The sequence below is a fragment of the Acinonyx jubatus genome, chromosome D2 (genome assembly GCF_027475565.1).
Source record: "Acinonyx jubatus isolate Ajub_Pintada_27869175 chromosome D2, VMU_Ajub_asm_v1.0, whole genome shotgun sequence".
NCBI lineage: Eukaryota > Metazoa > Chordata > Mammalia > Carnivora > Felidae > Acinonyx > Acinonyx jubatus.
The window spans coordinates 45693859-45716739 of NC_069393.1; the positions used below are offsets into that span (position 1 = coordinate 45693859).

The 22881-nt window shown below is 47.1% G+C and overlaps 1 protein-coding gene across 3 annotated transcripts in view; it reads right to left on the minus strand.

Moving 5' to 3' along the window:
* Positions 1-9892: 9892 nt before the first annotated feature.
* Positions 9893-22881, minus strand: part of TMEM273 (transmembrane protein 273) — a 35077-nt gene continuing 22088 nt past the window's right edge. Inside the window, exons 2-6 of one of the 3 annotated variants that reach the window (XM_053207185.1) lie at positions 22686-22826; positions 21625-21669; positions 20619-20759; positions 19387-19417; positions 9893-11081 (exon numbers count right to left, since the gene is read on the minus strand). In XM_053207185.1, coding sequence (XP_053063160.1) covers positions 11057-11081; positions 19387-19417; positions 20619-20759; positions 21625-21669; positions 22686-22826 — 383 coding nt within the window. In that variant the 3' untranslated portion in view covers positions 9893-11056. Of the gene's footprint in view, positions 11082-19369; positions 19418-20618; positions 20760-21624; positions 21670-22685; positions 22827-22881 lie in introns of all 3 variants that reach the window. The other 2 variants (XM_053207186.1, XM_015088034.3) reach the window with 2 other exon arrangements.

Here is a 22881-nt window from a genome sequence, read left to right on the forward strand (position 1 = left end):
ATTTCCTTTCATCATTTAATCCTTCTAGTGGTCCTGGAGCAATCCACTCACACTTTTGCCGTCTAACTTGCCCAAGGTCAAATAGCTGCTGAGCTGCAGAGCGGACATCTGAACCAGGTAGGGCCCACATCCATCTGCAGAGCACGGCAAGCCGGGCCGTCACCAATGCCCCCGGAGTCCTCCCAGTGCCCTCCCCACAGCCCTCCCTGCCCCTCTGGACCCCAGCCCCAGCCCACAGCCCCTCCGCCCACTGCCATCCACCACTCCTGATCACCTGAGCCCCTTACAAAGCCAGCGTGAGTCCTGGGCTTGGCATTATCTCCACCCTGACAAGGCTAAGGCAGCTCTACGACGCTTGTTTAAAATTGTGCCAGGCAAACGCTAAGCACATGTTATAAATTATCATTAATTTAAAGAGACATTTCCCTTTGGGAGACACTGATTTCATGAACAACAGCTGAGGCTTAGAAGTTACGCTACACTTAAGGTTTCCCTCTTGGCCTTGGCCTTGGCCTAAATACGACCTTTTGTTTTTTGCCCTCATTGCTTTTAGAGCACAGACTCAGGCTCCCCACTGAGAACCGGGAGGCAGTGGAGGGGTCCCCTGCAAGCCCCAGATGATGTCTGAGAGCATGACTAACCCCCTCCCCGCTGCAGGTTCCAGGTGCGAGCTGCCTCTGGCACAGCCCTGGTGTCCTGTCTGTCCCTCCTCCCTTTATTACTGTCACTTCCCTCATCCAGGAGAGCCATCACCATCCTCATGTTGGAAGCCACCCCAAAGGGGGTGAATTTAGCCCGCCTGAAGCCACATCGTGCCCTTCCCAGCTGGCCTTCATCTTCCCTTTTGTATATTTTTTCTTCTTTCTTTTTATTCAAGTATAATTATTATACAGGGTCATTTTAGTTTCTGATATAAAATATCACGATCCAACAATTCTACGCATTTCTCAGTGCTCAAGATAAACGTGCTCTTAATCCCCCTTTGTCTGTTCCTCCCCATCATCTTTGCTCACGGGGACACCGGAGGCTTCTCCTAGCAAAACTTCTGAGAACTTCTTTTTAGACATCGTTTCCTCTCTCACAATTCTCACTTGTGGAAAATCTTCTCTCCTTTCTAGAGCGACTCCCCTTCCTGCCGCCCTGCTCTTCCTCCCACCTCCTCTCTGGGGAAGTGGAGTCAGCTCCCTCAACCTGGACTTATTGCCAGGGGAGGCACCCCCACCACTCAGGTGCACCAAATCCTCCACGTTGTCCTCTATGACTTCAATCCTTCTTTCAGGGTCAGGCCAGATCCATGGCCACAGGAAGAGGTGAGAGTGTCTGGATTCGGTGCCTGCCGTCACTCCTAGAGGTTCCCATACTGATTTAAGACTGTCCCAGATCGGCTTATCCGAGAATGAGCACCGCCTTGACCTGCTACTCACTCTGCCTCTCCTGATACCCACAGGTCCCCCTCATGTCCCTGTCTGCAGCTGTCCCCACAGCATCCCCACCCTTACCCTCCACCTCACCTAGGCCGGGCCTGTCCCGGCCCCCTAATCCTGTTTCTACCCGGTTATTGTCCTTCCTGTGATAGTAGCCCTATAGTTCATTCTGTCCCCCTCCCTACCTGGGGACTCTCTGGGCCAGTAGCACCTGAAGCCACCCCCTAAGGCTGGCAGAAGTGGTTCTTATCTCTCTCACTCCCTCCAAGGGCAGCATGGCATCAGAGCCAAAACTTGGACAACACAGCCAGAGAAGATGCTCCCATTCCAACATCAGGGTCAATCACCCAGGGATAAAACCCTAATACATAACACTATTACTCACACCATTTTCACAATGGCCATGCCATAGGCACACTGTGGTTTTAGGAATAAAATTTCTACCACTCGGGAAAACAGTATGGGGGTTCCTCAAAAAACCAAAAACAGAACTACCCTACAACCCAGCAGTTGCACTACTAGGAGTTTATCCAAAAGATACAAAAATGCTGATTTAAAGCGGCACATGCACCCCCGTGTTTATAATAGCACTATCAACAATAGCCAAATTATGGAAAGAGCCCAAATGTTCCTTGACTGATGAATGGATAAAGAAGATGTGGTATATACATATACAATGGAATACCACTCGGTGATCAAAGGGAATGAAATCTTGTCATCTGTGACAACGTGGATGGAACTGGAGGGTATTATGCTAAGTGAAATAAGTCAGGCAGAGAAAGACAGATATATGATTTCACTCATATGTAGAATTTGAGAAACTCAACAGATGAACACAGGGGAAGGGAAGAAAAAATAAGATGAAAACAGAGAGGGAGGCAAATCGTAAGAGACTCTTAAATAGAGAACAAACTGAAGGTTGCTGGAGAGGAGGTAGGGAGATGGGTAAAATGGGTGATGGACATTAAGGAGGGCACTTGTTGGGATGAACACCGGGTGTCGTGTGTAACAGAGGAATCACTAAATTCTACTCTTGAGGCCAAGACCACACTGTATGTTAACTAACTTGAATATAAATAATTTAAAAAAGAATAAAATTTCTCCCTGCCCTAGAGAAACTCTCTTGTCTGTGCCAAAAGAGTATACACAAGAATTTTCATTATGTGCACTTTATAGTAATAAAAAATTACAAACGGCGCACATTAAAAAACAAAGTAAAGCGTCAGAAACAATTCCAATCGATACAAAAATAGCAAAATATTTGAAAGGCAAAAAGCGTTGGTGAGCCTGTGGGGAAAAGATACTGCTTGTACACTGTGAGTTGGAGACTTGACAGAGACTCATTGAAACAGATTTAAGTGGTAACTACAGTAACTACAACTTTTATTTTCAATTCCGCCCCCCCCCCATGGCAACTAGCCTATTCAGTTTTCCAACTTCTTTTCGAACCAAGCACAGTCATTTAAATTTTGTGGGAAAACCATCCGTTTTATCTAGACGTTCAAATTGAACAAATTTATTCTATAAAAATATTCATTGTTAATACTCTTTGATCAATGTCTGTGGGTCAATAACAACTCATGTCTTAAGCACCGAGTAGGCGCTTGGGTGTGCTCCCTGGGGACGGCTTTCTTCAGGAACATGTGTGGGCAGAGCTCTGAAAAGAGAGAGGAAGTGGTCTGCCTTTTGAGAATCTTTCAGGCAGTAGAAACGGCAATGCAAAGAGGCTAGACGGGACATGTTTCACATCTAGAAATTCCACATGGCTCTTTCTTAGCACTGCCACCTGCCAGCTGAGGATTTCCTTCTGTTCACCTTTCAACATCTGGATTATTATGGATCCACTTTTCATTTTTTACCTTTTTTAAAAATTTGAATTCCAGCGCAGTTAACATACAGTGTAATGTTAGCTTCAGGTATACAATATAGTGGTTCAACAATTCCAATGCTCATGATGACCAGCGCACTCCTTAATCCCCATCACCTATTTCACCCATCCCCCACTCCCCACTCTGGCAAACATCAGTGTTACACACATCAGTGTGTTCTCTATAGTTAAGAGTCTGTTTCTTGCTGTGCCTCTGTCTCTATCTCTCTTTCCCTTTGCTCATTTGTTTTGTACCACAGATACATTGCTATTGTCCGCTTGTCTTGACTAAGAGTCAGGTTCTCTTGCTTCTTTGAATATCTGGTATTGTCCCCTTGAATAGTTGACATTATGGAGACTCAGGATTCTGTTATCTTCCTCTGAAGAATACTGGTTTCTAACTGCTTGTTTTTAGATTCCGTAGTTGTCTATTTAACATTCATTAATCATAGAGGCAAAGTAACAGCCACAATTGTTTATTCCTTCCCTGCAATCCAGCCTTTGTGGGCAAATGAAAATCATATTATAAATGCTCCAGCTAATCCTGAGTCCGTTTCCTTCTTTGTCTAACTCTTACACACCAACCAATATTGCCCCTGCCCTAAATCAATTCAGGGCTGGAGACCACACCTGTAGCCCAGACCCCATCAACATCATTCAAACTAGCCAATCCTAAGCTGATTTCTCTGCCCGGCCTTCTATGGAAAACACTGTAAAGGCTCTGGGTCATGTTTTCCCTCACTTCTCCTACCTTCTGACCGAAGTGGTTCTCCCCACGATGGCCCCACATGACATGGGATTTACATTCCCCTTTCTCTTTGGAAGTGTAAGCAATAAACTAATTTTAAATGGCATTGAGCTCTTTGTGTTGTCACTTATTCACCTTTATAAATTAAGGCCTGGGCAAAAATCATGAGTCTGTCAAGTTAAATGACTGCAACTCACCTTCATTCTGTAGAATTTTGGTCCTAGAGTCTGTTGAGTGGGCTTATCTTAGTTTTGTCTCTAGCCCTGATTTCCATGGGAAGCCAGATACGTTACCCAGGTATATAAGGCATGGTTCTCCAGAGAACTATACCAATGTGTGTGTGTGTGTGTGTGTGTGTGTGTGTGTGTGTGTGTGTGTACATAGTATATATATACTATGTTTTGTAATTGGCTTATGCAATTATGGAGGCTGGTAAATCCTAAGCTGCAGGGTGGGCCGGCATGCTAAACACCAGGGAAGAACAAATGTTGTAGTTCATATCTGAAGGCTATTGGCTGGCAAAATGCCCTTTTGCTCAAGGGAGAACAGTCTTTTATTCCATTTAGGCTTTCAACTGATTGGGTAAAGCCCACCCACATCATGGTAAGCAATCTGCTTTTTCCAAAGTCCATCTGTTTAAATGTTAATCTCATCCAAAAACACCCTCACAGAAACGTCCAGAATAATGTTTGCCCATATACCCAGGCACCATGGCCCAGTCAAGTTGACATGTAAAATGAACCATCACACCATGACCATCTGATTTGGCAAGATGTGAATTTAGAACTGTCTCTCGACTGCAGGGCATCTCCTGAAATCTTCACTCAGCTCCTTTTAGCCTTCCCGCTATTAATTCCACTTGATCACCTTTGAATTTCACTCTGTTCATGTCCAGTTTAGAAGTTAGCCAAGGAGGGGCGGCTGGGTGGCTCAGTCTGTTAAGCACCTGACTTTAGCTCAGGTCATGATCTCATGGTTCGGCCCCGCATCAGTCTCTATGCTGACAGCTTGGAGCCTGGAGCCTGCTCTGGATTCTGTGTCTCCCTCTCTCTCTGTCCCTCCCTTACTCACACTTTCTCTCTCTCTCTCTCTCTCTCTCTCAAAAATAAATAAACATTAAAAAAAATTAAAAGTTAGCCAAGGATTTAAGGGAAATTCTAAAGCAGAGTTTGGGTCTCTCCCTCTAAGATTGCGTTCTCTCTAGGATTGTTCCCCAAAACTTCTAGGCACTGTGTAAACCCCACCCTCTGTCTTCCAAGCCCAGTAAGACAGCCACTTTCTAATTACCCTGTGTGTGATCTAAACTGGATGTGTCCTCATGGGTAGAGCCAAATAAATGTGAGCTCACCTGACTTGTCTTCTTTCAAAAATCAACTTCCCTCTGGGCTGAGGCCCGCTTTGAGCAGCTCATCATTGCCTCAAATGGTTGTCTTACCGTATTTTGTACTGAGTTTAGTGGTGTTATTGGCAGAAGGGTTAGATACACTACTCTGTCATATCCAGCTTCAGAATCCCTGGAGTTATTTTTTGAAGTATTTTGAGATTTTGACGCTAAGAAATATTTTTGTGCTAGCATTAAAAACATTTTTTTTTTCAGATTTCATTGGGGTCAGTAAATGTAAAGTGCTTGCTTTCAATCCCTGGTAATTTGAACCTAGATCAAGGCCTGTTAGGCGTGTAGGAGTCATCAACTCAACCCGACTCCTCCAGAAAGCTGACGAAGGGAGAGGAGGGTCCTCCACAATGGCAGGTAGCACCTTCTGGATGATGTGGCTGAAGCCACACAGTCTCCGCTTGGAGTGAGTTTCCTGGAGCCAAAGAGTGGAGTCTTTGCTGCGAGCTGTAAATGCCCCGTCAGAACACATTGGGGGCAACTCTTGGACACCGTTTTATTTCCTTTTTGGTCAACAGTTATACTTCACTCACAATCTGTTGCCACTACATAAGAACCACCTTCTGATTTAAACTCAGGAAAGGACAAAACATCAGAACCACGTTGTAAGGCTTTTTTGTCGGTCTCTGTTTTCACAAACATTATTTGTTTGCCCAAATAAGGGGCAGCTCTGAGCCACTTCCCTGAAGACCTTAGGCCACACCACTAAGGACTCCTACCTGTCCACAGAATGACTGAAGGAGGGCTTACCTTTCCTTGGGGAAGAGAAGACAGCGGGGTCAAATATGCACTTGCCCCAAACAAGGGGTCGAGTCCTCTTGGTCTCTGCTGCTGATCTAATGTGTGCAGTGGTTGTGAAATGTGAATCTGAGTGCTCCCACACTAACTAGAGACACCTGCTTTGCTTTGAAAAAGAAAAGTGTTCTGGGGTGCCTGGGTGGCTCAGTCGGTTAAGTATCCGACTTTGGCTCAGGTCATGATCTCATGATTTGTGAGTTTGAGCCCCACGTCAGGCTCTGTGCTGACAGCTCAGGGCCTGGAGCCTACTTTGAATTCTGTGTCTCCCTCTCTGTCTGTCCCTCCCCTGCTTGGACGCTCTCTCTCTCTCTCTGTCTCTCTCTCAAAAATAAATAAACATTTAAAAAATGTTTTTTAAAAAAAGAAAGTGTAATTAAAAAAACAAAACACAAAGAAAAAGAGAATGTTCCTTTTTACCGAGCCTACCAGTTCAGACTTCAATGAGATTTGTCAGCAATCTGGCTAATTTTATTCATAGGAACAATGGGAAACATTAGCGAATGCTTGGTTTATTGTATGATTATCACCACTTGTGTGTTAAGATTAGCTTCGAAGAAATTTATCTTCATGAAAAGAAACCTCAGGCAAACTATCAGTTGAGGAACAGTCGATAGAATGCCTGACCAGGGCTCCTCAAAACTGTCAAGGAAAGTCTGAGAAACCGTCACAACCAAGAGCAGCCTAAGGAGACGTGATGACTAAATGTCATGTGCCATTGTGGATGGGGTCCTACTACAGAAAAGGGATATTAGGTAAAAAAAAAATTAAGATAATATGAATAAAATACGGACTTCAGGCAATAATACTATCAAATTGGCTCATTAATTATGATAAACCATACTAATGTAAGGTGTTAATAGGGGAAGCTGGGTGTGGGGCATATGGGAACTCTCTGACATAGCCTTGCAACTGTAAGGAAAATCTGACCCTATTCTAAAATAAAACTTTAAGGGCACCTGGGTGGCTCAGTCAGTTAAACATCCGACTTCGCCTCAGGTCATGATCTCATGGTTCGTGGGTTCGAGCTCTGTGTCGGGCTCTGTACTGACAGCTCAGAGCCTGCTTGGGATTCTTTCTTTCTCTCTCTCTCTCTCTCTCAAAATAAATAAATAAATAAATAAACTTAAAAAAGAAAATAAAATAATAAAACTTTATTCAAAAATATGTGTAAAGATGGGGCGCCTGGGTGGCGCAGTCGGTTAAGCGTCCGACTTCAGCCAGGTCACAATCTCGCGGTCCCTGAGTTCGAGCCCCTCATCAGGCTCTGGGCTGATGGCTCAGAGCCTGGAGCCTGTTTCCGATTCTGTGTCTCCCTCTCTCTCTGCCCCTCCCCCGTTCACGCTCTGTCTCTCTCTGTCCCAAAAATAAATAAAAAACGTTGAAAGAAAAATATGTGTAAAGAAATTAATGTCTAAGAATGAAAACTTCCTTAATCTCACCTTCCCTGAATTTTGGAGTTGACCAAAACTAATTATAAATAATAGGTCACATTTTCTGAGTGCCTCAGTGTTCTAAGAACTTTCGTGTGTTACCTCCTTTAGGGCTGACACAGATTCTATAGGGTAAGGACAACTATTAGCCCATTTTTACAGATGTGGAAACTGAGGCATGGCAAGGTGAAACAACTCGTCCAGCCCACAGAGCAGCATTTGGTGCCAGACTCTACATACTCTACTACATCCCTACACTGTGCAGAGAGAAGATCACAAATGATGAGAAAATCACAGGTCAGTGGAAATTCCAGACCCATGAACACTCAGACCCCAACTATGCTGATAAGCGAGTCTGGGATGTTTGAGGCCTGAGCAACTTGCCTGCACTCTGTGTAGGGACGTGCCTCTCATTTGTCATCCGATGATAATGTACACGTGGAAAATAATATTCTTTGAAAGATGATTAATTTATCTGACAAGTCCAAGATTGTGACAAATGACTCGGAGGGAAAAGAATCAGTCAGCCGGTTGGGCCCTGAGCACAGCCTAGACCCGGCCCCTTTTAGACTTCACGTCACAGGCACCACCCCTCTGTTTGCATCTTTAGGCTCACTCTGTCTCAGCAAACCCTACGCATACTCTATCCACGGGAAAGGAGTCTTATGACTCCTCCAGGCTGACCCTCCCCTGCTTTCTCTAATGGATCCCAGAGCACATTCTGGAGCGATTTCCAGCATGTGTGTTTTTAATTCCAGTTCTCAAGCTTGAACACTTGTGGGGACATGGGGTTCGCTGTCCCCAAGCGCAGCTCATTCTTTGGTGCCCTGATAGTTGCTACAAGGGACCCGAGACCGGCTGCAGAGGCTTCCCGAGGCTAGCCCAGGTCCTCCACATTGCTATAGGCAACGCTGAATCATGTTCTCCCTCTCGATCAAATCTACCCACCAGTAAGTCTTAACATCTCCGCCTCTAAACCCCCTCCCCCTGCAACCACCTTCTGCATCCTTGCCTCCAGCACCCCAGCCCAAGCCACACTGGCCTCTTACTTGGACTGGGACGAGAACACCAAGCCGCACTCTTGTGGCCCCAGCGCGATATTGACGTGTCATGACTCATTTGAAAATCACAATAACTCATATTGTAATCTCCGTCTGCTTGTCTGTCCACTCTCAGCTATTTCCAAGCTTGGGTAATGAAAAGCAGTGTCACTTATTAACTTAGTCAAACCCCCATATATTTCTTAAAATTCTATGATATATACACCTTAGAACACACCTAGAGGAATATATATATATATATATGAGTTTGCTTTCTATGTATTGCTTTTAATTTATAGATTCAATGTAAACATATTTTTAATTTATAGAGATAGATAGAGACTGATGCACATTTTAAGTTTGTTTACCTTGCCAGATAACCCTCTGCTGTCTCACCTTCTCCTCCTCTGGGTACTGAGTGCTGGATGCAGTAAAACACAGGAGCCCATGTAAGGATGACTCTTCCTCCTTGCTTTTGAGTGTCATTGGTCCCCTCTCTTTGGGCAGGTGTTCTACCTGCCAAGGTGGGCTTTCCAGGACCTGCATGTGTTCAGGGGGACCTGGGGCCTACTGGGCTGGGAAGACAGAGGTTTCTCCTAACCCCTGGCCTCTGCTACCACACTTCCAAATCACTGGGTGAGGCAGTCAGAATGACCCTCACTCATGACATTGTACCTACACGCACAGTGACTTCTTGTGGTTGCTTCCAAACACTTCCACAGGCTCCTGCCTATTGGAACCTCCATCACCAGGAACTGCTCCCAAGGAGAGGGGGTGTCAAGAGGGGCTTCATAGAGCTTCCAGGGGGACTGCCACAGAAGGAACCCACTGAGCTTGAATTTGGGGTTTAAGCCAAAGGGACCCATTGCAAAGAGTCCCATTCTGCCTCCCACGGCATGTCAGCCTTTAAAACCCAAGGAGAGAGCACTGGCCTTCAGCATACTTCTCTGTGTTCTTCACCCGGGACACTCTTGTGGGGCTAAAACAGGACCAGAGCCCGGGAATGGCACTGGGGAAATTCATCACGATGTGGGATGGAGGAGAGGACCCCACGGCTTTGTCGTATCTATAGAAAATGAAATGATTGCTGAGAATCCTGAAGCATTCCTCTTCAGTTTATAAGTGTTTCTGCCATTCACAAACCAGAAGTCTTAATTAAAATGCTGTTAAAAGACGCAAATCAATTAACAGATACCTTACAAGATGGTTTATTCTATCTTACACACAGAAAATTGCTTATGAGTATCATGTTACCGCTTTAGGTTATCAGTTAACAAAGGCTGCTAATGAACTACGTTGTTATCAAGTCAGATAAAAGACACCCTGGGAATCCAGGCAAATTATTACAACACAGTACTTTGTTTTGAAATATTGCTCATCTTTCATCACACACAAGGAGAGTAACCCAATCCAATGAGAACCCGTCGACACAACCACTCAGATTTCTGTTGAATTGGAAAGGCAGAGAGTATTCCATAGTGCAGCCCCAGAAATGCAATGTTAATATTATGGCGGAGAGAAATGTTAATGGGGCCTGTGTCACAGAACTTCAGGTTCATGGCAATAATAAAAAGACGGGGCGTTCCTAAGCCTCTGCCAGTCATGTCCTCCATGCAAAAGTCATTCACATTTGTACCACAAGATAATGCCATAAGCATAATGATAATCCCCTACATTTGTGTAGCTCCCTATAAGGCACACCATCAGCTTTTTCATTGTTGGTTCCAGCATTCAAAGAGCTGCAGAGCTGCAAGCCATCCCACAGTCACTGAGACACCTTCCTCTCCAGCCCAGCCCTCCATTTCTTCCTGTAGAAAGTCAGTCTTTCGTTTATAAGACTGGAGATGGCCCCATGGTCTTCATGTTTCAGCACCCCTGAATTTTTGCAGAGGGACTCATGGCAACTGAGAAGTTGAGGTCAACAGTTCTAGAAAATGATGCATACCTGTTGATAGATGGAGGTGTTAAGGAGGCTGTGTCTTGACTTTGGTCCCCATTTCCATAAGCCATTTGCTATGGGTAGGTTCCATTGATATGGACACAATGCTATCTTAGAAGCGTGAACAGCTCCTCCATGGAGAACCAGGATAGGCAGAATAGATTTATTGACTTCCATATTTCTTACTTCTGGATAAAGTGCTCGTGCCTCACTCTATGCAGTCAGCTTCTTGTGGAAGAGAATCGATATTTTCCCTCAAGACAGAGACACTATAGATCTATTACTTGCCCTGGGTATTGAGTTCCATATGAAGATCCTTCAAGAGCTTTGGAAGCTCAAATTCAAGACATCTCTGAGACCGATGCTGTGGGCAGCTGTCCAGACCTCCCAACCTCTTTTCCTGAAGTGGCCACTCATTTAGAGTTCAATCACTCGTGCATCTCTGGAAAGGAAGAGAACCATCTGGAAGACTTATTGACAAAGTGATTATGCTCTGACTAATCACGGCATATGCTTACACAGCGCACACAGTTAAGTAGGTATGAAAGAACTCATCAGCATATCTTAGCAAAGTGGGACATTTCCTCATGCAACATAGAAAAGTACCTGAAGACCAGTGGCTTCTAGGTAAAGGGACAGTTTTTCAGATAGAGCTCAACTGAGAGAATGTTTTCTGCCTGCCAAACCTCAAGCCACAAAGCCTCACCCACTTTCGTGGCAAAAAGGGAAGAAGTCATTCCTCAAGGTTAAGAGGCATATCTGCAGGAAAATGCCACTTCATGTGCTTGAAGAGACTGCATGGGTCTGGGGAGATGTTACAAGGAGCAAGGTAGACAGACCTTTGCAAATGTAACTAGAAACGGATACCTTCAAGGGTGACCGTGAGCTGTTACGGTGAGTGAGTCTTATCCACACAAAGCACATCTACTATACCAGTCTATCTATATATAGGAACACAGAAGAAAAGATGAGGTCACCAAACCAGACCCCAGGATAATAGAGCTAAGGCTGAAAGTAGGACACAGACCGTGCTGTGGCCACTCTCAGCTAAAGGCCTCACCAACACTTCCACGCACAGAGATTGAATTCATACCAACGCTTCACTGTAGTTTCATATAATACTTGTAATTATAACGGAATGACATATTTATGTTTACGTTGAATGTTGCATACTTGTTTATGTCATTTGATCATTCATGCTCAGGTTTAATATCTTGATATCTAACATGGAAGAAGGGACAGCAATAGCAGGAAGATCGGGCAGAGTTAAGCATCGATTGGATAAGCCAAGCCAAAGGCCATAAAAGAGGCAATACTACCTACCCCATGTGTGAAGGACTAAGGACACAGGTTGAGGTCAGGCCTGCAGAGCTTGATGGCAGCAGAGCCAACATGGAAAACACACAAATTGGAAACAAGCAAGGATGGTGACAGAGAAGTCTGACGGGATTCCAAGAGAGTTTAACGGCTGTCAGATTTTTGTGTTTCTCTTTTAAAATACGGTGGGTCCAAAGTTTGAGCCGGATGGTCTAGAGGTCCATGGGCTCAAGAGAAAGTTCATCCCCTTCTGTTCGTCACCCCATTAACAAGTCCTGAGTTCAAAGGACCCTTTCTGATGTTGTTAGGAAGAGGATCTGAAGTAGCTGGATATATGCAGCATTTGCCCTTGAGATACAGGTGTCTATAGAAGATGGGGGAAACCAGGAATGCAGGCTCCTCCTATTCCCGGTCACCCTGAGCTGGGGAAGTGGCACCTGTGAGCTACTCCATCTCCATGGAGGAAGTTATTCTCCAGCACAGCAGCCGTTCCTCTGCATACAGCTGTGTCACCAGCCCCCAGAGAGCCAGGAAGAACTTCAAGAATGGATAAGCTGGGCAGAGGCTGGGATAGCAGCTGCTGGCTGGATTAGCAGGTGAATCAGGCTGCAGACCTGGGTTGGGTATCTAGAGAACGAGAAAGAGACTTTTAGAGGCTGCACATGCACTGTTTCCGCTATTCCTTAACATTGGTGGTTTTAGGGGCGCCTGGGTGGCTCAGTCGGTTAGGCGGCCGACTTCGGCTCAGGTCATGATCTCGCCGTCCGTGAGTTCGAGCCCCGCGTCGGGCTCCGTGCTGACCGCTCAGAGCCTGGAGCCTGTTTCAGATTCTGTGTCTCCCTCTCTCTGACCCTCCCCCGTTCATGCTCTGTCTCTCTCTGTCTCAAAAGTAAATAAACGTTAAAAAAAATTAAAAAAAAAAAAAAAACATTGGTGGCTTTAGCCAATGCAGTCAGAGAGGAGAAAACAATTAGGGACATAAGAACTGGGAAAGGAGATCTGTTATGAAAACTCAAGGAAATCAAGAAGAAAAAAACACACACACACAAGAAAAGCTTTCAATAAGGCTGCCACTATAACATTAACATACCAAAAAACAATCCGTAAACAATCAATGACTAAGTTGAAGACAAAATGGGAAACTCCATTTCTAAAAGTAACAAAAACATAAAAATATTTCAGAGTAAACTTCACAAGAAATGTGGGAAACCCATAAGGTAAAAGCCGAAAGCTCTCTTAAGACACACTAACACAGACTTGCAAATAAAGTCCCCTTCCACGAAGGACTGCTTAACGTCGTAAAGAAGTCGATCGTCTTCAGTTTAATACACGTACATGATGCAACCCCAACAAAAAAACCAAGGTGTTTGTTCTGTGGATAGGTCGTGGAGTTGGTTCTGAAGTTCAAAGGGAAAAGCAAATACGCAAGAATGGCTAACAGAGAATAGCAGAAACGTGCCCCTAAATAGGAAACACAATGGGAGCACGCCAGATGGTGGAACAAGCCATAAAGCCTGCACAAGTCGGAGTGCGGTGCCAGAACACCAATAATCACAAATACCACGGAAAGTAATACCAAGTCCAGAAATAGTCCAAATAAACTAGGATATTTATCATTTTTTTAAATTTTCAATAGTTTCTGCTTTATCTCGCTGTGTTCCTTTTACAAAACTATATTTAATTAAAATTATCTGTATACAGTTTCTATAAAATTAAAACATATTTACATATGTACACACACATATTTTTTCTAGTTTTTATAAGGTTTTGTTTTTTATTTATATCTCTGATCCATTCGACATTTATTGTGGTGCATAGTATGACATATGGATCCAATTTTTTCTTTTTCCCAAGTGGCAATCTCTCTCAGCATCATTATGGAAAATATTATTTTCCTCCGTTTTATTTGCCACCTTTATGGCTTTCTAAATATCCTTGTTTAGGAGCGCCTGGGTGCTTCAGTCAGTTAAGCGTTCAACTGCAGCTCAGGACATGATCTCACAGTCCGTGAGTTTGAGCCCCGCGTCAGGCTCTGTGCTGACAGCTCAGAGCCTGGAGCCTGTTTCGGATTCTGTCTCCCTCTCTCTCTGCCCCTCCCCTGATCTCTCTCTCTCTCTCACTCTCTCTCTCTCTCTCTCTCTCTCTCACACACACACATAAATGAATACACATTTAAAAATTTTTTAAATAAAAATTTTTTAAAAAGGAAAATAATACTCTTTATATACAGAGGGCTAAATTCTAAATAAAAAGAATTGCAAAGAAATCTTCAGGTTACTGCAAGTTTGTAGTTGTATAGTGTTATGATTCTGGAAGTATTTTTTGTGGTATTGGAGGATAGATAAAGGGTAAAAACATTTATGTGGAACACAGCTGTCACTTTGGAGGAGGCAAAACAGAAATATGGAGTGAGGAAAGCTTAAGAAGAGGCTGCTGGTATTGAGTTTGTGGCTCAAATATACATTTCCTGAGTCTGTGTGTTGAGAGGGTCTAGAAGCAATGATGTCTCCGGAGCCACACGAGTACACACTGTGTCCAGATCTTGCCTTCTAAAAGCTATTTCACATCAAAAAAGGAAAAACAGGGGATCTCTAAGGGGTACATGGGTGATGCCAGGTCTGAGCAGGGACAGTACACGGTGAGCCGGGGATATTGTGTTGTGTCAGCCTAGGAAATGCCCAAGAGCCACCAAGAAGTGACTGGTACTGGACAAACTGAGGACAATTTGAACGTCACAAAGATCTATGATGGTAATGAATTATAATATGTTGAAATCCACAGTAATAATATTCAACAAGTAAGAGAAAGAGAAAAGGGGGAAGGAAAAAGTCCTTTTTTCTAGAAGAATAAGAAGGGATGCCAGCATTAGAAACTCCACATTTTGTAACTCCCAGTGCAATAACTGATTCAAACGTGGGTTGTGAACAAACGTAAAATCATCGGGCAAAGAATCAGTGGGGGTCAGGATGTTCACGTGGTCTCAACGTACCACCCTTCAGATTATCGACTACTTACAAAGAGGAAAATTGGTCTCCCCAACACAGAGGTCTAGCGGTCGCTTCCTTAACCAAGTGATCAGACACAGCATTACCAACAGTGAGAGAACCTGGCATCATGTGCTTTCTGATGTAAGACAATAAACGATGCACAATGTCACCTCCGTAGTGTTGTTGACAAAATTCTCAATCTGCATCTACTCGGGAAGAAACCGTCAGCCAAATCCAGAAGATAAGACATCATACAAAAGTACTTCAATACTGACAGGGGAAGAAGGCAGAGTTGTCCAACACAAGAAGAGACTAAACAGAGACAAAATCACAATACCATGTATCCTGGTTTGGGAGGCTTGAGCTATAAAAGATATTTCTGAAACAATCAGAGAGATTTGAATTCGGGCTGTGTAATAGGTGAGATTATTGAATTTTCTCAGTCATTTCCTCAGATGTGGTCATCGAATTGTGATTATGCAGGAGACGCCTGGTTATGTATTTAGGGGTAAAATATCTCTGCTAATTTAGGGGTGATATTGCCACTAATTTTTAAGTGAATCAGAAAAAATGTATGTAGACAGAGTAAAGCAAATGGGGGAAATGTCAACTTGTGAATCTAGGTGAAGGATGTGCATGTTTTTATCACACGGTATTTTCAACTTTTTGGTGGATTTGAAGAGTTTTCCAAAAGAAGGAAGGCGAGAGCACATCGATGGTGCATGAGATGTGGGCAAGAGGACCCAGGGAATACGAACTACGACCAATCCCACGAGCCCAGGTCTCGTCCACACTGAGACCTGAGAGCAACAGAGGAAACAGACGCTTCAGCCAAACCAATAGCTTGATGACTCAAAGTTTAGGAGTTTTTTTTCATCGTGTGGACCAAGGTGGTTAGTTAATGGCTTGATTGGCCTTTCAAGGGAAAAAACTGATAAGTACGAGAAAGTTAACGATCTTGTTTCTAAAATCCTGTTTTCTCAGCTCTGCTTAAGCAAATGTCCCACAGCTTCATTTTAAATCTTGCTGAAGTACCAGTATATTGACTTTTTAGGGACAAAAAAAACCACCCTGCTGATTCCTGGTCTCCCAGCCATCCTGGCACAAGCAGTCGTGACTAGTAACTCCCTCCCGTCCTGCAGGGGGGCCACCTCTGGAGAGCCACTGTCTCTCTCTCCCTTTCAGAGCAAGTGACCACTCTTACAACTCACCTTTCGGAGAAACTGAGGTGTGACCCACAAAACAGGAGGACCGGGTGTTCATTAACTCATCCCTACGTGACAAAAAGCACATGCAAAGTTTTGCTCCAGGAGAACGGCTTGCCTGTCCTTAGCTTTTTCTTTCGGGTCTAACTTCTTCCTGACTCAGCCTGACTCCATCTAGTGTCAGTTTTGGATACTTAAATTGTGCCTCCCTTCTCTTCAAAAATCCCTGTTTGTGGAGGAGCTCTGGTCTGCTACGTGCCAAGAACACTTCCCTGAACTTGGTGCAGGGCTATATCCCCGGGGTGGGGGAGGACTCCCACCCAGCCGCCCGACTCTCCCCTGCCCTTCATGTGTTCCTTTCTTCATCCAGCCACCTGCTTTCCCCCTGCTTCCTTCACATTCCCTTCCCTGGACTTCACTTGTACCATGTTTATTTTTGAATGACTATTACAGTCACCTCTTCAGGATTATGAAAATGGCCTCCTCTAGTTCCAAGGTTTCAAAATAATTCAGAACTTCTAAATGCACACAAAACCGCGATGTCCTTCTGACAGGATCATACAGGGGAACAGAAAGCCACAGCGACTGCTGCTTCAACAAGGCTTTTGAAGTGGTTTGTTTGTACTGCACACAGCAGCGTCTTCATACAGGCGCACACACACACACACACACACACACACGTGTCAGTCACTCGCTACGAGACATCAGAGCTTCTCCACCCCCTCACCCTCCAATGCACACACACGCATGTACCAGGACCGGAAATTAGGATTTGTGAAATCTGCCATTTTTGTGAATTCCATGATTAAGATATCCCTGAAACAGGGTCTTCAGAAACTTCCGGGAGGTACTGGAGTTTCCAATGCAAGGTACCCTAACTCAAAGTTCCCCCCCATGCGTGTGGGTGGTTTCGATGGCCAAGGTAGCACGCCTGATGCCGTGGGTGGGGAGCTCTCTAGGACCACTCCGTCATGACATGGGGCCCGAGCTGGCCACAACAGTCTGTAGCCACATATCCAGGGTGTGTCAGCCACCCAGCAGAGGTCCCCAGAAGTCATGCTGTGGGCAGATTCTTCATCATTGCAGACATAGCCCATCTACCCCAAAACTGACTCCTACCTTGTACTCTCCATCACAGAGACCAGCTGGACCCCCAAAGGCAATGCACGTTCTATGCCTGGGGTTCATCTAGTCATTTCCTGGTCCCCTCTCCCCCTACTATCAGGAGCTAATCCTTCTCATCCTACTAGACTCAGTCCATGGCCTCCCATGCCTGCGTCTGCCCAAAGCCCTGTTCGAAGCCCTGATGAAGGCCGGTCTGCCCTGACTCTACAGTGGGAGAGCCTGAGTCAGCACAGAGCCCAGAGCAGTGGGAGTGCTGCCTCTGGCTGAGCTAGGACAAGGACGTCCTCCTGACAAGGGTCACAGCTGCACCTTCAGTGGAACCTATCACTGTGCCAATCCCCCGAGGGCTGAAAGAAGACAGAGCTGCCCCAGTGTGAAGGCCCCTTAGGGTGGGGAAGGACAGGGCAGAGAGAGCCAGCCAACTTGGAATTCTACTTTTCCTGCACGAGAGGTCTCAGGGATTTGGTGGCACTTGGGAGGTGTCTAACATGTGTTCTTTTCTAAAGAGGAATGTGCCAACCTCAGCCAGTGTGGGTCTGGGTGTGTACAAACATGTGTATGTGAGATGGGACACATGGCATGGTCTCCCAGCCCATAAATGCCCCTAATTCTACCATACATTTCCAAAAGCTCCCCGGGACTGCCCCTCCCCTGCATGAGACCCCCAGATGCAGAGGAGGTGACATTGCCAGCAGGAGAACTGTGTGGCCACCCCAGGGCTTGGAGACCACTGCCTTATGGCCGCACTAAACTCAGGGTGAACCCCACTAAACACAGGCTCCGGTGTTCTAGAACCACCCAGGTTTACACCTATCACACACAGTCATTAGCAGTGCCTCTCCTCCACCCTCACAAAGTCCTGATTTGGATGATAAGGTAAATGGTCACCCTAATCACACTCAGCTCCCCCAGGGGAGGCCCCTGTAGGGTGGCCAAATGGAGGGGGAGACGATGGGACAGAGAGAGGGAGATAGAGAAACAGTGAGAGTCAGAGGAGGAGAGGGGTTAATGCTTGGAGGTAGAGTTGATGAAACGCACTCTAGGGCCCAGAAATGAGAACATCTGAAGGAAGGGAGATCCTCCAGGAAGTGAACGTCTTGAGAAAGTCCATTCGCAGCTCACCCCCTGGGCGTGACCCTGGTGACAGTGAGCCACGCGTCTGTCTCCTTCACACACAAATCCGTCATTCCTTCCATACTCACGACACAGAGCCCACTGAGTCCAAGGTCCCAGGGAAGAAGTGGAGGTGACCCCATGCTCCAGATCCCCTCTAAATCCCACCCCCCCCCCCCACTCAGCCCAGACTCTGTCTGCATGCCAGCCCTCACGGAGCACCTCCTCTACTTGGAGCACCCACTCTGTTGCAGGCACTGTGCTAAGTGTTGGGGCTACAGAGATGAAAAGAAAGACCTCACCCTCAAGGACCTTACATCTCGGGGAGAAAACCATCAAAAGAAATATATCACATGATGTCAGTGAATGGAAAGTAATATGAAGAAAAATAAAGCTAGGGAAGGGGAAGACAATAATCAGGGGAAGGGGGTTCTATTTCAAACAGGCCATCTAAAATGAAATGATGGCACTGAAGCAGAGATATAAAGGAAGTGAAGGGCCAAGCGTGCAGCTATCTGGAAGAAAAGCATTGCAGATGACAGAAAAGAGAATATGCAAAGGTCCTGAGGCAGGGTTGTCCTCAGAGGACATAGTCTCTATGTGGAAGAACAGTGTGGCTCATTGCCAGTGGGGAAGCCAGTTAACCTGGAGTAGGCCACATGGGCTTCCCAACTGGGTCAAGGCAAGGGCTAGGGACCTCTCTCTGAGTGTTGGGGGGATGCACTGAGGGATTCTGTGTGGGAGGTAGGGCAGGTAACTGAGGGTATGCAGAAGCCAACCCAAGTCCCCTTTGGCTACTGTACCCTGTGCGCCACCACCCCCCCACTCTCATGACTCTTACCCACTGAACCATAGAAGGGAAGAGGAGACTTGGGGTGCATTCTGGCCTCCTTGGAAGCACTTTGGAGTAGAGAGATGGGCTAGGAGGACAGGCAAGGAAGCACAATGGATAAAACAGTAGGAAAAATGATACCCTCACTTACCACAGTAGTGACCTTACCTTGGGACTCTCTTCTTTAGTGTGACCGAATCTAAACAGAGAAAGAAAAGCATTAGGAAGGAGACACTGTGACCTGTGGTGCAGCTCACTGAGTGCCAGGCAAGCAGGAGCGAGTCAGAGCCAGCCTGACTCAGGCAGCTCTGAAGGGCTCCCTGGGTTGGGGTCAGTGGGGGTGGTGGTCTTGGGCTGAGTGTTCTTCATCCTTCCCCTTTGGCTCTGTTGGAGTTTGTCCATCCAGGTCTCATCTAGACCCCCCTTAGTTGGGCACATAAGTAGAACCGAGCCTTTCCTAGGGCCCTCCTACCCTCATCATTCCCCATTATCCCCCTTCACTTGCAACTCCTGGACCCCCTTGCCCTAAAGGGATCCAGCACGTCTCCCATTCTGTGATGGAGAGGGTTTTTCCTCTCCCCGCCTATTCCTAAGGATACAAAAGCAATGGTAAGCAAACTCCTGTGACCAATTAAACCCCTTGTTCAGTTGGACATGCTGGCATCTCAGGAAGCCCCCAAAGGCTGTGTCTCCTCTCCCTGGCCCAGACTTCCCCCTCTGCCTCTCTTCGCAGATAGTAATTGCACTTTGCAGAGACACAGTGAGGCTCCTTCCTCCTCGTCCCCGGGAGAACCTCATGGAAAACTACATCGTCATCTCATGAAGCGGACTGGGAATGATTTTTGCGAGTCCCAACTTGGGAGAAAGGGGATGCGAATCACTGTTGTATTTTGCTATCAAAACTCACGAACTGTCTGCCCTGTGTCTGTGAGTTTCACTTCCCCGCAGATGCTGTGGGACACCGAGAACCTGCCAGAGTTCATGTACGCCCAGCTCTGTTTGGATCAAGAGGACCCAGCACAGCTCCAAGCAAGACCAAGTTATGAGCAACTCGGCCCATATCAACTGAGCTCACAGCACCACCCAGCCTCATCACCTCCTGGGATCAATTTTTTCTGGTCACATTTTTGGATATGAGAATAGACGTTTCTGTCTGAAGCCAACTCAGCCCCCTTCCCCTTCCACCTTTTTCCAAGAAATCTGATTCTTAGGAATGGAAAAGTACAGAGAGAAAAAGAAGAGGGGAGAAAGAGAGATCAACAGAAACACAGCTCACTGCGTTTCTTTTCTACCCAGGTTTTCAGTCTTTCTCCAACCAAGTTTCCGAGCTCCCCGGTGCCTCGGGCTGCCCTCACCATCCTGGGCTGGGCTGGGCTGGGTGGAGGTCACTGCTCCCTTACCGTTGAAGCCCAGGTTTGAGTTTCTCAGGTCCGAGGAGTCATTATCAAACAAGTGCTTCTTGATCATGCAGATCTTCAGGGCCAAGAAGCCAGCCGATATGGCAACACCCACAGCTGTCCCGATGATGGCGTACTTGATATCTGCAGGGTAGGGAGGAATTGAACAACGGGCATCAACCAGTCACCATCCTGCAGAGGTCTTCTGCAGCTCCCTTCACATTCTGGGTGAAGTCCAAAGTCGTGTGCAGGACCCTAAAATTCCACATTCCGGTCCGCTGAAGCCCAGGGGCACACTCGTTCCCTGCCCCTCTCCCACACCCTACCCCCTCCTCCTAGAACTCCATCCTGCTCTCTTCAGCTGAGGGAATCATTCCCCAGCAGCGGATGGTTCACTTCTCTGGCCTCCCGTATTCCTTCCTCACTTATCTTTTCACTGATTCATTTATCACATACGTGTTCATTGCCTGCTCTGTGGTGAGCAGGAAGGCAAAGGAAGAGAAAAGATCAGACTCCATCTTGAAGGGAGTCAGCTGGGGCAATTGGGAGCTCACCCTAATGCCAGGTAACAGGGGTGGGCTGGGCTGGCGTGGGAGCCGGGAGAGCCTTCCTGGAGGAGGCAGACTGTACCGTGCCTGCTGAGGCAAGCCCCTGAGGTGGAAAGGAGCTGGGACCAACTATGCAGGTGCGGGGCTGGGCACGGAAGCATGGCAGAATGCAGGGCCCTGTAGGTGCTGGAGCTGCTCAGCTTACAGAGAACAGACAAGGGCGACACTGGTGACTCATACCCCTCTGAGGACAGGCTCTCCAGCAGGCCCATGCCCCTGGGGTAAAGCTGTGTTAGCTCCTCAGGCAGGTCTGGAGGTGAGTGCGGCCCCTGTTCCGGGATGACAGGCAGGAAACCAGCCACACACACACCCCCTGCACGCCCCACCTGCCCAGGCCTTCTGGAGTGTCTCCCTCCTGCCCCCTCAGCCCTGCACGCAGAGGAAGCAGGACAGCCACCTACCAATTTCGGCCCCAGCAGACTTGCCCGTTGCTAACACTCCAACATCTGTAAAGAAAGAAAACCCAGACTCTGGTTAGAACCAAACTGCTGGCTGTGATCAGGCCAGGGGTGGAGGGCCAAGCCCCTGTCCCCAGCCACTCCCTCCCCCACATCCGGGAAGGTCCTCCTGCTTGGCCCCCAGCCTCAGGAACACAGAGGCGGGCTGCTGGTTGCCACGGGGTGTCCTGGAACCTTGCAGGGATGTTAGAGCCCTCCCCCGAACCCACACGGGGAGTGGGGTTCCCTCGAGTGGCCCTCTGGGTTCAGCCAGCTCTCTAATATGGTCTCCAAGACCCAAACTCTAACCCTTGCTGCCGCTTTAGCTTCTTCTGTCATTCCCACAAACCCTCTCACCCCAGCCATACTGCACTGCGTCCAGTCCCCACCCAGGCCACAGGCTCTGCTGTCCCCGGGCCACCCCCTCTGCCTGGCCCCATCTTCTCGCTTCTCCTCCTTCTCCTCACCTCGGTTCCATGTTACTTCCTCCCGAGCCCCTACGCCTGGCTCAGCTGCCCCACGACCTGCTCCCCCTCCTGTGAAGCCTTCATACCCGACCACAGCATTTATTTAACAATGTTACAGAGTGCTGCCACGCTCCAGGCACCCTGCGGCCTGAGAGCCTCTCAGCTATTAATCCACGGACTGCATCTTCTGGCCAGTCTCCCCACTGTGCTCTCCATGCCCTGTGGGGGGTTCTGCCCCCCAGTATTTGACCCAGCGTCAGGTACGAAGGACGTATTAACAGACGTTCTGCGAATGGGTGAATAACGGTGACAGAGCACGCGGCAGGGGTGCCTCACTCTTCGAGCCAGGAGGACTCCAGCCATCAGGAGACGTGGCTTCCAGGTGGGGGCCGTTGTCCCTGCAGACGGGCCCAGAAGATCTAAGGCAGAGTGGTAGGCCTTGCAGAGGAAGGCGTACATTAATTGGCCACTTACTTTGAGGCAATACTGGGTGAGGCACTTGAATTAACACATTTAATACTCACAGCAACAACTGTGGGAGATAGGAGCTGTTCCCACCTGCCTTTGATGAATGAGGAACCAAAGGCATTGAAGACTTGACAATGGGCCCAAAGGCCAAGAGAAGTGGAACGCAGGGTCTGAGCCATGCGACTTGCACTGAGAGGCCCCGGACGTCCTGCAAGGTCGAATCCCAGGGAGCTAAAAGAATGACCCCACACCCATTAAGGCCAAGGACTGGAGGGGTTTGGGGGTT